Source organism: Etheostoma cragini, chromosome 14 (assembly GCF_013103735.1).
Source record: "Etheostoma cragini isolate CJK2018 chromosome 14, CSU_Ecrag_1.0, whole genome shotgun sequence".
Classification (NCBI taxonomy): Eukaryota; Metazoa; Chordata; class Actinopteri; order Perciformes; family Percidae; genus Etheostoma; species Etheostoma cragini.
Window position 1 is genome coordinate 11608872 of NC_048420.1, and position 17243 is coordinate 11626114.

At 40.5% G+C, this 17243-nt stretch overlaps 2 protein-coding genes across 2 annotated transcripts in view; one reads left to right on the top strand and one right to left on the bottom strand.

Moving 5' to 3' along the window:
* cpne4b (copine IVb) overlaps positions 1–5997 on the bottom strand; it is a 23934-nt gene extending 17937 nt beyond the window's left edge. Inside the window, exons 1-2 of the mRNA XM_034891341.1 lie at positions 5628–5997; positions 1208–1398 (exon numbers count right to left, since the gene is read on the bottom strand). Of these exons, the coding sequence (XP_034747232.1) occupies positions 1208–1378 (171 nt within the window). The 5' untranslated portion in view covers positions 1379–1398; positions 5628–5997. The remainder of the gene's footprint in view (positions 1–1207; positions 1399–5627) is intronic.
* Positions 5998–7142: 1145 nt separating this feature from the next.
* On the top strand, positions 7143–14815 carry dync1li1 (dynein, cytoplasmic 1, light intermediate chain 1). Its single transcript, XM_034891351.1, has 13 exons — positions 7143–7383; positions 7630–7703; positions 9287–9403; positions 9509–9739; positions 10022–10176; positions 10414–10507; positions 11185–11320; positions 11405–11516; positions 11757–11816; positions 11956–12000; positions 12103–12190; positions 12300–12422; positions 13478–14815. The coding sequence occupies exons 1-13, from the start codon at positions 7280–7282 to the stop codon at positions 13594–13596; spliced, it is 1458 nt and encodes a 485-aa protein (XP_034747242.1). The 5' UTR covers positions 7143–7279; the 3' UTR covers positions 13597–14815.
* Positions 14816–17243: the final 2428 nt, after the last annotated feature.

Sequence of the window (17243 nt, forward strand, 5' to 3'; positions counted from 1 at the left end):
TGTGTGTGTGTGTGTGTGTGTGTGTGTGTGTGTGTGTGTGTGTGTGTAATGCGTGAATCCATGTACGTGTATTTGTTAGAGTGGGTCACTGCACTAACATTGTATGTGTGTGTGTGTTTCTACAGTACATAGTTAAAAGGAAGACAGTGCACTTAGCATTTCTGTCTCTCCCAGAAATATAGGAAAGCGAAAGAAAGACACATAAAGACCCAATTCTTCCTGAATTTCCCTGAATGTGCATTTACAAAGTTCAGCTAATATGTGTGCTACTACGCCACCTTCAGTGGGAATAAGATGTTTCTTTAAGGAGATTCTATCTGAAGTCCATCTGAAGTCCCTCAAAGAGGAGAGGAGGTGAAACACCTACTACCAGAAAGCACTGACAGTTCTCCGTTTCTATTCTAGAATCTATTAGTGAGCTTTTATTGTGTACAATGTGCCCAATAAAATGCATGATTCCAATACCTGATTTATTTTCAATACCTGATCGGGTCAGAAAAAATGATTCGGGCAGACAACTTGTTTTGGAAAGCTATGATGATCAGAGCAACAAACCCAGCACACTTTCAATTTTAAGGTGACAATATATCAAATATTTACAACAGCAAATTCAATCTGTGCACCAATCTCCAAAAGATGATTTCAGTTGGCTACTGTGACAATTAGCATCCATAATTTATTAGAACTAAACATAACCTGCAATTTAACGTGAGAAGGTTAGCGACACAATCACAGCTCTTCATGACAGCGTGGGTCCTTGATTATACACCATCATTTCGCCTAACAATTCTATGACAAGTGCTTTCTACAGCGGAATTAATTAATTAAGGAACAAAACAATGAAGAGAAAATGAAACTCTGAGAGTCTAATGCAAAGATAAATTGTTCATGAAAAGCATCAAAGCATTATCATGTCATGCCACGAAGGAATTTGGAAGCTTTTATTAATGCTAGTCAGTTATATGGGCTGTTCTACGTGCTCTGTAAAGAAAATAGTTCAAATATCAGTATGGATGGAAAGCACATACACAAACCTGCTGCTCTTACTGAGAATGTCTTACGATGGGCAGTGAGTGTTATGAGCTAGAACACTTTGACTGATGTAACTATTACATTTTCCTTTTCTGGCTTTGTCTTTCTAAACTGCATCACCCCCAACCCCACCCCACCTCTCACTTCAGCCCTTCATCCCACTAAGTTACTGTACCTCAAACCACTGGCCGTGCGACTGCATCTTAAGCACCACGCAGGGGTCAGGTTTGGAGAGAGCATCGCGGTCCGAGATCCCCCGGCTGGCCACTCTCAGCTCCACCTTGGCTAGGCATGGAGAGCTGATGAAGCCCAGTGTGGCCTCTGCAGACTCGTAGATGTTACTCATGCTGAACGCACAATAACACACTGCACGGAGAGGGAGAGAGGATAAAAGACAGGGTCACTTACAAGATAGATAGATAGATAGATAGATAGATAGATAGATAGATAGATAGATAGATAGTTAGATAGATAGTTAGATAGTTAGATAGATAGTTAGATAGATAGTTAGATAGATAGATAGATACACTAGATAGATAGATAGATAAACATACATACATACAAACAGTACGTATATGCCTGCATACATACATAAATACAGTATATACAATACATACAGTATATACAATACACACAGTACAAAAAAAATCCCATGCACTGCAGTGCATTTGGACTGTTGTTGCTTTGACATGAGCAGATGCAGAGGTCCTGACTAAGCAGACAGCACTCAAACTGTTCAAGGTCAGGACTCTGAAGCTACTGAATATCAGACAAGGTCCCCAAATAACTACACACATATGGTCCAGCATGAACACAAACAAACACAATTAAGCCTTTTTATGTTAATGCAGAGACGCATTTGGATGTACACATTCCATATAAATGTGCATACAAATGCACAGATGCACATACAAACAGACAGACACACACACACACACACACACAAACACACACACACACACACACCACATATACACACACATACACACTTGCTTGCTTTGCTGAGTAACCAGAACACATCGGCAAGGTTTCTCCTCAGGTTTCATCCGTGTATAATGTTCACAATACCAAAATAGATTACCATAAAGCATCATCTAATCGCTGCGACATTGACACAGTTTTCCCTCAAGTTAATGTGAAATGAATTCTTAATCAAGAAATTAGTTTAAATCAAATTTTACATTAAAAGCCACAAATTAAATGGCTCTGCATCACAATGTCTGCCGCTTTTCATTTGTTCAAGAGCTCTCATTTTCTACTCAAAATCTAACAACTACTTCCAGGTATTCAAATATATAACACATCTCACAAGAGCTTTATGGTCAATTTGACATATGCATGGCAATAATGTTTAATGTGTAACAAGGGATAACTCTTGATCTTAAAGGCCCTGCACATCCATCAACCACCCACACAGTTTTTTTTTTTATTATTATGCTTAATTAGACCTGTGTGGGTGTGTGCAGACTCAGCTTGATTAACATCGTCCTCAATCTCGTCTTTCTTTGTTGCACCTGTTCGAGTGTAAAAAACAACACCTTTATAGTTCCTAGTGATACTCTTGTGCCTTGACGTACTTTCCAGCGTAACTCCACCCAGTTCCAACCAGACCAGGGATGTAATTATTAAGAAGTAGTTAAAACACCTGTGTGGGTTTTCAGGACCTTTAAAAGGATAGTTCGACACTTTGGGACATGCGCTTATTTGCTTTCTTAGAAGAGAAGACTGATGCCACTCTTGTCCGTCTGTTACAGACACTTAGCTTAGCTTAGCATAAAGACTGAAAAAGCTAGCAATGATCTGTCTAGACTCTAGACAGATCCATGCTAGCTTTTTCAGTCGTCAAATCCATCTAAAGATCACTCAAAGATTATAACCTCTAGATTATAATCTTTGAGTTAGCTTTAGATGGATTTTGTTACCTTTAGACAAAGGTAATCTATCTGTTTCTTTGCTTTATGCTAAGCTAAGCTAACCATCTGCTGTTTCTAACCCCGACCACCCTCTCCACCCCACACTGGTCCGACAGAGGACAGCTTCTCTCAGAGGCTCCGACAGCTTAGATGTTGCACGGACCGCTACAGGAAATCATTCCGACCACAGGCAATAAAACTATTTAACACGTCACCACTGGGTGCTAGATAAGACTCTGAGACACCACAATACTGCACTAATTGCAACCTGTACAATTTGTTTATTTACATTTTAGCATACTATTTAAGCAGTTGCACATTTTGTTTTCCCAGCCTGTATATATTCAGTTATTTGTTCTTATATATTTATTCCTAATATTATCATTATTTCATGTATATTGTATGTATGTAGATTGTATCCTATTATTTCATTTATATTTACATTCTGTGCTGTGTGACCGATGTATGTTTGCTGCTGTAACACCATAATTTCCCATATTTTGGATCTATCTATCTATCTATCTATCTATCTAGCTTCATTTGTAATGGAAAGTTAAGACACATGTATCAACCAGTGAAGTATAGAATAGTACACTTAGTACAGTACAGTAGATTGCACACTTGCACTGCAGCATCATCAATAATACTTTAATGACCTCCTAACATGTGCTCTTTACTTAAAGGCTACAATTTCTAAAGCAGGATCCAGTTGACACTAAACATTTATTACTATTACGGAAACACTGTACTGCTTGTATAATAATCTTAAAATGCATGGATCCATTTCCCCAGTAGCCTACATACTGTTTATGGATAACTGGGCTGAAACTATAGCAGTCCAGTTAGTTCCAAACAAGGATAACCGCAGGTCTGATGTGCTACATGGCACAAACTGAATATTAATGCAGCGGTCTACTAGTACCATCCTTGGGGAGTGAAGCTCTTGGAACTGGGTCTGAATCTGACCTGAATGTTTCTCTCTCTCTCTCTCTGTCTTCCATAATTCATGTTTCATGTGTGTGTTGGCTAGTTGTGATTATTTTTAGTTAAGCTCTTTGAATGGGTTGTATACAGAGAATAAAGCATAAAACAGAGCAGAAGGGCAGGTGTGTGACAACCAGCAAACCTGTGTGTAGGTGCTGTGTCGTTCGTTGTGTTCCCGTATGTGCCTCGATGCATGTTGGTAACATGTTGGCGTGTGTGTGGGGGGGGGGGGTTTGCGGGAAGCAGCATATGCCTGTCTGTTCCGGAGACAGCAGGTGACACTGTTAAGTGACGGAGGATGTGGAAGATATTTACAGCTACTGTAATAGAGCTGTGTGTGGGATCTGCCAGTAGATCAGATGTCACATATGTTGCACGTTGCCAGAGGGGTCAATGAATTTTCATATCACACGTCACAGGCGGAAAACCGAACAAATATATAGAATATATATATAGGCAATATGGCTGGATTGTTTCTCCCACACAGAAAAGATTATAGAAGCTATCACCACTAACAAAAGCCTGAACGCTTGGTTTTCTGTGCTCTGAAATCTGTGTATAAATCCAAATACAGTACTACCCAAACAAAAACCAGAATAGTAATGATTGATTGCTGGGCGGTGTAACATGTCTAAAAATCCTTCCAAGGATCCTTACTGTCAGCTCTTAATCTCCATGCTGTGACAATCAATCAAGACTCCGAGCTTAATTGCCATAACCCTAGACTTTGTGTGTGTGTGTGTGTGTGTGTGTGTGTGTGTGTGTGTTTGTGTACGTGTGTGCGCGCGTGGGAGTGCGTATGTGTGTGCGTGTCACCTTCACATGTGCACGTGTGTAAAGTGACTGGGGCAGATGGGCAATTAATGATTTAGCCACAGGTCCATAACATTTATATACTGTAACTGCTCCGTCACGTATTGATTATCAGAGGAGTAACATCGCCATCCAGACACAGTACAGGCAGCAATACAGCTAAGGAACTATATGTGGCATGTTATGCACACCCTATGTGGAACATTAATCATGACAGGTGTCAGATGAAAGAGTGGATACAGGAAAGGCGGCTGGGTGTGAGAAAAGACAGAGAAGAGTATCAGAAGTGAAGCAGTCTAGTGTTGCGAACTCACAGTGTAATTAGAGCTGACAGAGAGAGAAGCAATGAGTGTGAGGAGAGAGGTTGTGAGAGGGGGGATTAGAGAGATGGAGTGAGAGAAAAAATTGGGGAAAGGCAAGCAAGTGAGAGTGAATGAAGCAGAGGAATGGAAAAAAGAGACAGAGAATTAAGCAGATTTTTCTTATCTTGTTTTTATGACTCCAGCCGAAATAAATGAAAACTGAGGCTTTATAAGAGCACAGCCTACAAGGTCTTTTCTAGTATTTATTTTAAAAAAATCTCTCACATCACTGTAGATTTCTTTAGAATAGACGACTATGTTGTTGCCTGATCGAAAAAAATATGGTTTTATGGTGTATTTTATTCTACAGAATAAGTTATACATCCACAAAGTATCATACGCTGTTAAACAATAAACATGGTATAGATCAGGCTACAAACATCTAATGTCATCATATGTCTTTCACTTATAGGACAATAGAAAACATGTCCTGCCAAATGTTTGGAATAGCCTCTACACTCTGCAGCGGGGTAAGACGTGCACCATCCGGGCTGCTCCTATCTCCTGCAGAGAGAAAACTCACCTCAACGACCTGGAGAAAAGATTCGAGCGGAGCCGAAGAACTTCAACGCCGTTTAGCCTGCTTGACAATCACGGATACCTCACTGCCTCCGGACCCATCTCCCTTTCCTCACTCTTTGTGTCAATGTTTTCCTCAGTCCCCCCCACCACACTGCAAAGCTCGGCCGGTTTGCCACTGACAGCCAAACAGAATTCCCACGGGGCGAGCACGGCGAGGATGCGCTCCGTGCTACTGGGTTTACTCTGGGTGAAAGATGGGGAGGAGGAGGAGGAGGAGGAGGACGGTGCTTCACTTCACTGGAGTTCGTAATCCGCTGGCTCCATCGGGGGCCGCAGAGAGCGCCTACCCTGGGACCAGCGAGCTCCGAGCACAGTGTATCAGCGCCATCTCGTGGTTGTTATAAAGAACTGACACGTCTGGAACTGATTTTCCGGTTCTCAGCTTTGATTGGCTGCGATGTGCTTCAGCGGTTTTGTAATAAGTGATGACCGCACACCTGAGACCACTTGGTAGTTAATTTAAAGTTCACGCTGTGCCCACCAGATTCATGGTGTAGACGAATTCAAAAGTTTCTTAACACTATATTTCACGTTTGTTTTTATTTCTAGTTGGTTCAATTTTTTCAATTTCCATGTACATTGGTCTCCAAATAGTTTCTTTGTACTAATTACTTGTCTAATTATCAGCTTATCCATTTCATGTATAAAAGTAACGTGGCACTAGCCTTTATGGAAGTTCTTATTCAGATGTTCTGTGCTGACTGAATTCTAATCGGCCTGATTAAAAACTGAATAGCCTAAGTGTATAGGCCTACTTTAGATTTTAATAGGTTGCAATTTGCATTGACTTATTTTTCTTGTGTTATCGTTCTATTATGCTGTCTAACCTTTTGGAAAATCTTTGTTGCTTCATTTCAACTTCTAGGCTGCAGTCTATGCTCAGGGGCGTCGGACTGGGAGAAAAATGGGACTGAGTACCCAGGACCCGGATGTGAGGAGGGCCCCAAAAGATGCTAGAATGAATAGCTGGGAATGTGGGGAGGGGCCCATAGAAAATGTCTTTCTCCAGGGCCCAGAATTTTTGTGCTACGACCCTGTCTGTGCTAGATAATGTGAATTGCATCCAAATGGTATTATATGCTATTACAGCATTATATCCATCAGTAGGCTTAATAGGCCCGGTGCCAAAATATTTCACAAATCAAGGCATAAGACGACGATTTTAGGATTTGTGTGGCTCTTTGAAAGCCCATTTATCCTAATTCAATCTGATAAATTGGCGGGGACACGCAAAGCTAAACAAGCAAAATAGCCTTATTCCCGCTGGTATTATACATGGTTATTATATGAACTATGTTCATTATTTATGTATCAGTCCCATTTTACACAAGCCTAGGCTACATAGTATTATGTCCACTTTAGCACATATATATCACATTTTTTTTTGATAAGTTAATAATATAATAGTTTGTAGAATCTCGTTCTGTGCATAACTTGGGGTGAATGTCACTGTGCGGATGAGCTATGTCTGGAACAAGGACCCCAGTTTTGTGCGGGCAGGACCACGCCCCGGCCCCGGTGTGCGGTGCACCATGCTAGGATAGCACACAACTGCTACATCCGGGCGCTCTTCAGTTTACAAGCCCTGCGAAGATGGCGACTTCAGGGAGGAGTGCATTATTATCCTCCACCTCAACTGGACATAAGAGCACACTGGAGAACTCCAACCCAGAGGAGGATGACGGACAGGATTTATGGTGGGCGATTGGACATTTAAGATTAGAAGAGGTTATTATGAGCAGGGTTTGTGGCCGCAGAGGGTCCATTGTGCTGGGATGAGGATGGTTTGACAGCTAGCTTGCTAACGAGGCTAGCTAGCATCAGCACCAGACTGGTGACACAGCAGCACTAGCTCGCTTTAGCTCCTTGCTGTCACTCGTTGTTTTTTAATGAATGAAGAAGCCTTGTTTGCCCGTTTTGTAACGGGGTTGTTCTGTCTGCAGGTCCACCATCCTGAGTGAAGTGTCAACCCATTCAAGATCTAAGCTACCGTCTGGGAAAAATGTCCTGGTTATGGGTGGGTATCTGTATGTCTGCAGTCTCCTAGCTAGCCAACAAGCATCGCTAGCTTGGTGATCATCTCATCCTGGTATGCTCGGGTAGACTTACTGCTCGATAGCTAAGCTAGCTTATTCTTGACTGATGGTGCTTTTGTGTTCAAACCTGGTAGCGGGTGCGTCGGCTAGCAGAGAGAGACAGGTGTATTTTCCAACACACACACACACACACACACACACACACACACACACACACACACACACACACACACACACATCATCTTTAGAGAGAATCGGGCCGCTTTGTAACACTGCAAGTCATACTAGCATCCAGTGATGCTAGTAGCAGTTAGGTGGAGATGATGCTGAGGGGACAAGACAAACCATCAGCCTGTGTTTTCTTAACGCGGCCGCGGGGCTTTATATGACTGAGAGGGAGAAAGGGTGCCTCCCCGTCTCGCTCGATCCTCGTGTCCTGCTCTCGTCCACACAAACACACACACACACACATACACTGTCTACACATCCGCCTGGGATAATCCGCAGCCTGCTACCCATTAGAGCTAATCGGCGAGTTGGTTACCGTTTTTTTTAAACAACCATTGTCTGTTATGCTATCCATGACAATATCAGAAAAAATCTGCCCTTATGATGCATTGAGTCCCCCTGTGGACATAATATGGCAAAGTGCAAAAATAGATGCAGCCTTACCCTTATAACATTCACAATAACAATGACATGCAACAATGATGCCAGGACAAATGCAGATCCCGTCCATTGTCAAAATAAATACAACAGTATATTAGGGCTGTTCATGAAAATAATATAATGAAGCTGTGTGGCTCTAGTCAAAGGGATTGTTTACAATATGTGTGCTACACTTGATTTGTTTAGTGGTGAAACAATATTGATTAATCATTTAGATGATTGACAGACAATATATATCTAACTATTTTTCTAATCAATTAATCGCGCAAGTAATCAAGCAAACATGCCAAACATGTAACAAGGATGTGATGTTTTTTGTTGTCACACCTTGTGAGAGTAAACAGAATAGCTTTGGTTTTGGACTGTTTGTTCAGTAAATAGTAATTGTAATTGACAGTTGCCATTATTTTCTGACATTTTGTAAACTAAATGATTAATAAATGACTCAATGTAAATGCAGATCATTCGTTAATTAAAATTGTAGTTGCAAGCCAATATTTTTGCCATTTTGTGCAATCCTAATTTTGGATAGTGTGTGATGAACACCATACTAATTGTATTAACTCTGAAGTGTATTAGTAGTGCAGCTCATAGCATGACAGAGGGCAGCAGGTTGCATGGGAAAATCGTATACCTTTAGCGGTGTGTTGGTTTCAGTTAGTATGTCACTTAGAATGCTTTTGCCAAATTTGAATTCTTGCTCCCCTTTGTTCAAACTGAATAAAGAATGAACTGAATATGGTTTAGGCACTAAACTCCAATATTATTATCATTATAGCATGTGCATTCTGGCATGGACGAGGCTACTACCCATAATTTGTCTACTATCCATAATATTTAACTATAACTATTTTCATATTTTTTTTTTTTTTTACGATTTTCTGTGTGTCTTTAGGTGAGGTGGGTTCGGGGAAGACAGCCTTGGTTGCAAAACTGCAGGGGGTTGAAGAGTTCATGAAAGGCCGTGGCCTGGAATACCTCTACTTCAGTGTTCATGACGACGACATTGATGGTAACGATCAACTACTTGCGGTCTATAGACCCAATAAATGTTTTTACACAACAGCATGTCTCTGTAATGTGTATATATCTTGAATGTGTATATGTGTGTCTTTAGACCAGACTAGGTGTAATGCCTGGGTGTTAGACGGAGACCTTTACCACAAAGGTCTGCAGGGAGTAGCTGTGCCAGTGGACTCAATCGGCAACACGTTGCTGCTGATAACAGTTGATATGTCGCGGCCATGGAACGCCCTGGACTCGCTCCAGAAGTGGGCCGCCGTCGCTAGGGAACACATCGATAAACTCCGGGTCGCCCCGGAAACGCTGCGGGAGCTGGAGCACAGACGTGAGTCATACTGACAGCAGTCAGGCTGACGAGTAGATGAAGTTGAAACAGAAAATGCTCAGAATGAAACAGAATGGCTGAAATATAACACAGAAGATGCTCTTGGCAGCATGACAACACTTCTTGAATATGGAACCTCCTTATCAAAGCCTTTGGAAAAAGCTTTACATTGAATTGGGTTTTGTCTTAAGAGGCCATTTATGAGAATATTAATGCCACATTTAAAATGGTGTTTACTATTTGCTTCATCATTATTTGTGTATCTTAATGTTGTATGTGTAGTTGTAAAACAGTTCCAGGAATACACAGAGCCAGGCAGTGGGGAGGATGGTACCCTGCAGAGGAGGAGTGAAGAGGAGGAGTGTGTGCTGCTGCCGTTAGGAGACAACACACTTACACACAACCTGGGAATACCAGTGGTGGTGGTCTGCACCAAGGTACGCACACGCACACACCCTTATTACTAGCTTATAAACATAGCCTATGTGTGAGAACATATTTTACTTTTACCTTAAAGTCTAAGTGTACTTGGCTCTCAATGTGCTGTACAATATTCTTGGACTAATGAAACCTGTGTGGAATTGTTAAATCATTTCAAAATTGAATGGTCCTTTTTTCATTGCATCTACTAACACACATTCACCTGCGTCTGACGCCTACTTATTTGTCCTCAGTGTGACGCCATCAGTACATTGGAGAAGGAGCACGACTATAGAGACGAACACTTGGACCTCATCCAGTCTCACATCAGACGTTTCTGTCTGCAGTGTATCCTTCACTGAACATTGTTTCTGAAAAGCAAACAAGGCTAGAAAAAGTTCACAAACTCAAATTGATAGTGTCAGAAAACAAAATGTGACTATTGGCCAAAAAACAGTGTACACATGGGATTTAGTGGGGCTGTTGATCAGTACCACTGACACTGCAGTTTTCTTGTCAGATGCTGAAATATAAGGCATTCATTCACATTTTGGCCTGTACTCTCCTAATGCCCAGCTGTTCAGTTATGTTGTACCACCATCATTGGTGGAGTGACTGGCAGTCACAGTGTTTTGTTCTCAGGCCAAAGTTCCCAGCAGTACCGTTAATGTAGTATTTTGACCACTGTAAGCTGCATCTGAACCGTTGTTGATATTAGTTTGTTGTAAAGAGAGTTCCATAAAAGCCATAGAATACCCAATACTGCTTAAAGTGGTTTGTTTTTCAGAGTAATTTATCCAGTCACTGCTGAGTGGAAACGGTATTAGATTTTCAAGGGTTATTGCTTTTGAAAATGAGCCAGTATTGCACATGGCTTTGGTTGTTTTGTGTACTGGTAGCAGTCGAAGCTTATAATCTGTATTTCTGTAGTGCTACTGATATTAGGAGATGTAGGTTTTCTGTCTCTGTGGTGTATTATTTTGAGATGGTTGGGTTGTTGAAAATGTCCTTGACAGTCATGTCAGACGGTGCATCTCTGGTTTACACATCAGTGAAGGAGATGAAAAACCTGGACATCCTGTACAAATATCTGGTCCACAGACTGTACGGCTTTCCCTTCCATTGCCCGGCACAAGTGGTAGAAAGAGATGCTGTCTTCATGTAAGGCTGCCTTTGTGTGTGTATACGTGCTAGGACTGTGGGGCCACTTGTATTTGGTTCGTAACCCTTCCTCTGCTCTCTCAGTCCATCAGGTTGGGACAATGAAAAGAAGATTGCCATACTTCACGAGAACTTTCAGACAGTAAAAGCAGACGACAGCTTTGAGGAAGTAATAGTCAAACCGCCAGTCAGAAAGGTACAAGCACCCACTAAAAAAACAGCTAACTTTGAAAGACCATCTGAGGCAAGCTACGCAACAAATTGATTATTGCTGTAATAGTATGTTTTATTACCTTCTGCATCAATGTCCGGGGATGCTAAGCTTTACCTAATATCCCTGCAGGGATCATTAGAGTTATCCAATCTATTTTTTTAGCTTTAGTAGAGCTATAAGGAAAGCCTGTAAGCGATTTAAAAATGTTTTGCTTGTCACCAGATTGTACATGAAAAGGAGATTCAGGCAGAAGATGACCAAGTGTTTCTGGTAAAACTGCAGGTCAGAAATCATTTCCTGTTTTGTTACTGTCAGTTGGTTTGCTGCTTGTCTGCACTCCAATTAAATCTGACTGAAGGGTTCTGATATGTTAATTAAATACTAATTGGAATGAGTGTGCATATTGTGCCCTAATTTGCAGTCGCTGCTTGCCAAACAGCCCGCTGTGACAGCAGGGCGACCAGTGGTGAGTGCTCCTCTTTTGTCAAGTTTTGGCTCACAAGATTAAGGAAAGCTCCTCGCAGTGTCCATATGTGTGTGTGGAATAAAACTTTGTTGTTGTTCACAGGACACCACCAGTAGAGCACCCGCCGGCTCCCCCAGGACGAGTAATCGCTCCGCAGCGGCCAACGTAGCTAACGCCATGCCACAGTCGGGTATGCATTTCGTCGCTGCACACATCAACCCATGACCATTTGCGTAGTTGGTGCATTACTTTGTGTGTATGTGTGTTTTTAACTCTAGTCTCTGTGCTGTATGCTGCAGGTCAGACTAGTGAGGGCGTGTTGGCCAATTTCTTCAACAGTCTACTGACAAAGAAAGCAGGGACAGGGGGGCCCGGGACGCCAGGTGGCGGAAACAACACACCTGGAACAGTACGCAAGTCAGGTGAGAATGCACACTAGGTGGTAGAGGTTGTTACATTGCTGTGGTTTTGTTGAGTAGAGGAAAAAGTGCTTATTTATTCAGTTTTTGGGGTTTAATGCCATTTTCAGTTACTCCTCATTGCTTCTTTTTGGTTTCTACCTCCCATCTGCCATCCTTTATTTTCTCTCCTTTTTACTCTCTTGTCCTCTACTCCAGATATGGACATAACACATGATACTTTTCAACATATTGGCCATATACTATATTGATACTGTATGCCTAATATGTGTTCATTCTCTGTGAAATGGCTGGATAATCAAGGCAGATCATTTCCAGTTAGAACTATCTTTATACATCTTTCACAATGCAACTTTGAAACTTATCAGAAAAGCTCAAAATTACCTTAAATAAAGTGTACTGCCCACTTTGACCTGTTTTGAACTAGATACTGTAGATCATATTGGTACTGTTACATGAAAAATAAAGCACACTTATTAAACTGTGATACAATGGGTAACAAAGACACATTTGTCTCTTTCAATAAGGACGTTTGTAAAGATGAAATGTTTGATGCATAATAATAAAATAAGAACTAAAATGCAGACAAAACAAAAACACATTCAGTATTACCAAAGGTCTTGTTGGAAAAAAAAAACACAGAGAGAAAATGTAGCAAATGATCACATTTCTATTATTGCAATATAAATAATTGCAATAAACCTGGATGTAAACAAATTGTTCCACACTATCTATACCATATTAATGACATTAATAAACATTTAAAATGTAATCCAATTAACAAGCTAAAGTCAAAGTATTTTACCACATCTCTATCACAGTGCGCACTCCTCTGTCTGTTATCTAACTTGTCTTGCAGTTGTTCTTCTTCTCAAATGAATATTTTGCTAATATTATATATTTCACCCAGCACTAATTTTAATTATAATTAATAATTATAATTTAATAAGACATTATGCCTAAACCGCACAATGCTGTGTCATTTATCACCCTGGCCAAAATGCTTGTTTGCTGTGATATAGTAATATTTTTTATGTATCTACCCGCACTTGATGCAGGGTCAAAGCTGGGCCTAAGCGATGTACAGGCGGAGCTGGACCGCATATCCAGCCGGGAGACCGACTCAGACTTGCCCAATGCCAACGACAACCCTGCCACCGACGGCCAGGACACATGAAGACCAACACACTTCACCCAGCTTTCCGTCTCTCCCCTTTCCACTTCAGTCACCTTCCACCTCCCTTGTTCTTCCTCCCTCAACTCCATCACAAAGATGTGGAGAGAAAGAGGGTTGTAGGCACACAGTTTTCCCTCCCCGTTCTCTCCTTTTGCTTTCTCCTCAAGGAGAAAAACTCGCCCTCTCTTCCACTACCCCTTTTCCCACACCTTGTTCTCCCTCCCCCTTCCTCTCTCCTCCTGGCTGTTGCGCTGAGGACGAGTATTTGTCAGTGTTACATACAAGACTGTCTGTTACATGAGAGTAAATGGGTATGGGAGACCAAGGGGGGTGTGTAGGAGGAGAAGAAGAATGAGTTGGGTTGAAAAGATTGATTACAGGAATGCAAGTGAGGGTGTTTTGTCCATCCATTCTTGTGATGGTACAGTTAGTGTTTTGACAGTAGGAACTGCTCAAGGGTACCATAGGCAGGATTGTGTGATGATGTATGTGCGGCAAGTCATGCTTGGTCAGAGGAAGAGATTGAGAACAAAAAAAAGACCTTCCCTGAAACTTAATTGCAAACAGACTTGTTTTTGAAGATGAAGGGACAAACATACCAGTATTTGTGCGTGTATGTGTGTGTGTGCGTGCATGCGTGTGTGTGAGCGAGAGAGAGAAAGAAAGACTTATGATTTAAGGAAGTTACTTCAACCCAGACCTGTATGTCAAGAGAATTTTGGCTGGTTGCATTTCAACCAAAATGCAAAAACATTACTATGCTATTACACTACAAGCTCTTAAAACAGTGCACACACTATTATGACAGCAGCACTGTCTGCTAGACTACACTCAACAAACATGACAAAAAAAGATACACTATCCTGTGTAGAGGGCACTTAAGGTCCAACATGGCACCCGGTTCTACATTTGGCCAAACTTCCCCAAACCTGTAGATAACAGACAGTGCACTGAAACGGGAGGGTGCTAGAGGGTTGTAGAGGGTAGGTGAGCTTTACTTGTACAGAAAAGGCACTAGTGATTCAGTTCCATAGTTGGGGCGGGGGGGCGGTGGGTGGGTGGGTAAGGGGTTCAGAATAAGGGAGGGTCACACCAAGAATGTACAGTCATTGTCTCGCTGATTGGTCCTGTTATTTCAGAGCTCTGTGTTGGCGTTTGTATAATCAGATCTGTTAATCAGTCAAATAAAAGGTGTATTTATTCGGATTCATCCACCTGACTTCTCTCTTTGTCTTTTTTTTCTGTGTTTTTACCAATCATTCTTCTTCTCACTGCAAATAAAAGTCATACTTTGTGATGGGGAATTATTACAAAAAAAAAAATCTTCAGTTAGATTTCGGTTAGGTTTAGCCTATGTTGGTAAGAATTCACCTGCTTCAGTGACTTTTTGCAAGACAGTGATTTCTTTCTCTTAATTAGATTATTAGAAACTATTCAAAAATAGTCCAAAAAACATAAAATGGACATATGGATGGCTGAAACATAACAAGCAGATAGTGTCATAGGCACTACTGATTTGAGTCGTGTGCTTCCTCAGGCAGAAATGAAGCATGGAAGAAAAGAAATGTGGGTGCACAATAGACCCTGACTGGATTTTTAAGGCCAATACAAATATTTTGTTATTTAAAAAAATCTGATATTCCGATATATTGGCCGATATATTTAAAAGAATTCAGAAATCCGTAACAAAACATAAACATGTTATTTGTAGTTATTAATGAGTTCTCACTAAAATACATTAATTTGTTTTATTTTCACAACAGAACAGAGGAACCTAAAAATAGTTCTGATGAATAAATTGTATAAAAATACAAACTTAAGATATGAAACTTAAAGTCCTTTGAACAAAAAAATCTGTGTTTTCAACAGGGACGTTTTAGAGCGTCATCTGGTGGACACACTATGCAACGCCAACACTCAGAACATGATTTTATTTTAGTTTTTAAATATCCATTTATCAGAATCATGTCTCAGCCTTTATAAAGATTAATACCAATAGTTTGGGAAATGGCTAATATTGGCCAATAATATCGGTCCGCCAATATATCAGTCGGGCTGTAGCACACAAAGTCCCAGAAACACCTTAAAATACCCACGCTCTGCAAATAAGTTAGTGATGCTCATGTTTTTTGTTGTCTCTCAAATGTATTGATTCTATTAAACTGACATTTTTAAGGCCAATAAGCTCAAATATGTGGTATTTGCTGCAGGGTTATAGTATTATTAGTAGTTTCTGTTATTTTTTTCCACCCTGTGGAGACACTGTGGCTGTTGCTGTCTGGCAGACTTTGATCTCATCTCTGACTCTTAACTGCTCTAAAGGGTGGCTGTGCTGATTCCATTTATGTTCAGTATATTTATACAGTCCTCTAGTGTCTGGTATCGGAATAACTTCTCTTCTTAATTCTTCAGAAAGACAAAAAAATAAATTTTCATTATCTTTAGAAGGCTGGACATAATCTCATACCTAATATGCACTAATATGCATGTGGACTATCCACATTTTGCCAAATAAATGAATATGTGGATGAAAAGGGTTTGCATTCCCATTATATACACATATCGAGGTAAATGTTTGTAGGTAAGGTTCCTGATGATGGCCAGCCACATTTTCTGATGGTACCTTGCAGGCATGCAGCAGTTGTACTTTATTTTAGTATATGTGATGGTGAACTATCAGGTAGTTGTCCTTTCTGTTGTCTTTTCTGTTTACCATGCTGCATTTGTCAACTTGGGTAAATAAAATAGAAAATAAATACAGAAGTAGCCACAGTTGGAGATGGTGGGTGAGCTACATATGTCGTTCAACGTAACTTCTTTCAGGAAGACCTCATTTTTAATCGGACCACTACCAATCCGTTCAGCTGTTATCTAATAAATACACTTTTGTGACGTATAAATGTACATTTTTACAACTATTCTCTCCTGATTAAAACATAACCCAACGTAAATTCTTTCAGGAAGTCTTAATTTAATCAATGCTCTCGTCCTAAATAGAATCAGCTGGTGAAAGTGTTCACCTTCCTGCTTAACCAATCAGAATTGTAAACAAATTGCAAGGGCCAATCACAGAGTCACAACCCTGTACATTGTGCATTGTACATTTTATCAAGTTGTATGATAAACCCAATTTGCAAATCTGCTAACATGTCTCTCCTGATTGAAATAGTTTCATACTGAGGGTTTGATGTTAGTCCTGATATGGTATAACAAATGATCATAAGTTTGCAGTAACACCAACATGACACTATGACACTTTGGACTTTGACCTTTTCTGCTCTACGGCAAGTGTAAGAAACATGACCATGCACTGTACTATGTGTCAAATGTTTGGTTCTTTTCAAATATCATTAAAAAGTTTTATATATCATTAAGAAAACTTGATATAGCTATATTATTAGCTAAATGTGAGCTTCCCTATCATTCAAATGCCAGGTACACTAGAGGCTTTTAAGTGGATTTTATCCACCTTTAAGTTTTGCTAGGAGAGAAGAAACTTCTCCACAAGCACCAAGGTTATTGGATATGATCTGAAGTATATACAAGATAAAATACTATACTATTGTAGGGAGTGATTTGTGCATTTTATTTGTGGGGATAGACAGACTATTGTTATGCAGACATCTGCATTGAATTTCATTACAGCT

Excerpts from the sequence above, each read along its gene's own strand:
- dync1li1 (XM_034891351.1), top strand. The coding sequence starts at position 7,280 with ATGGCGACTTCAGGGAGGAGTGCATTATTATCCTCCACCTCAACTGGA. Across the intron at positions 7,704-9,286 it reads GAAAAATGTCCTGGTTATGG|GTGAGGTGGGTTCGGGGAAG; the intron begins GTGGGTATCTGT and ends GTGTGTCTTTAG. Across the intron at positions 9,740-10,021 it reads GCGGGAGCTGGAGCACAGAC|TTGTAAAACAGTTCCAGGAA; the intron begins GTGAGTCATACT and ends TTGTATGTGTAG.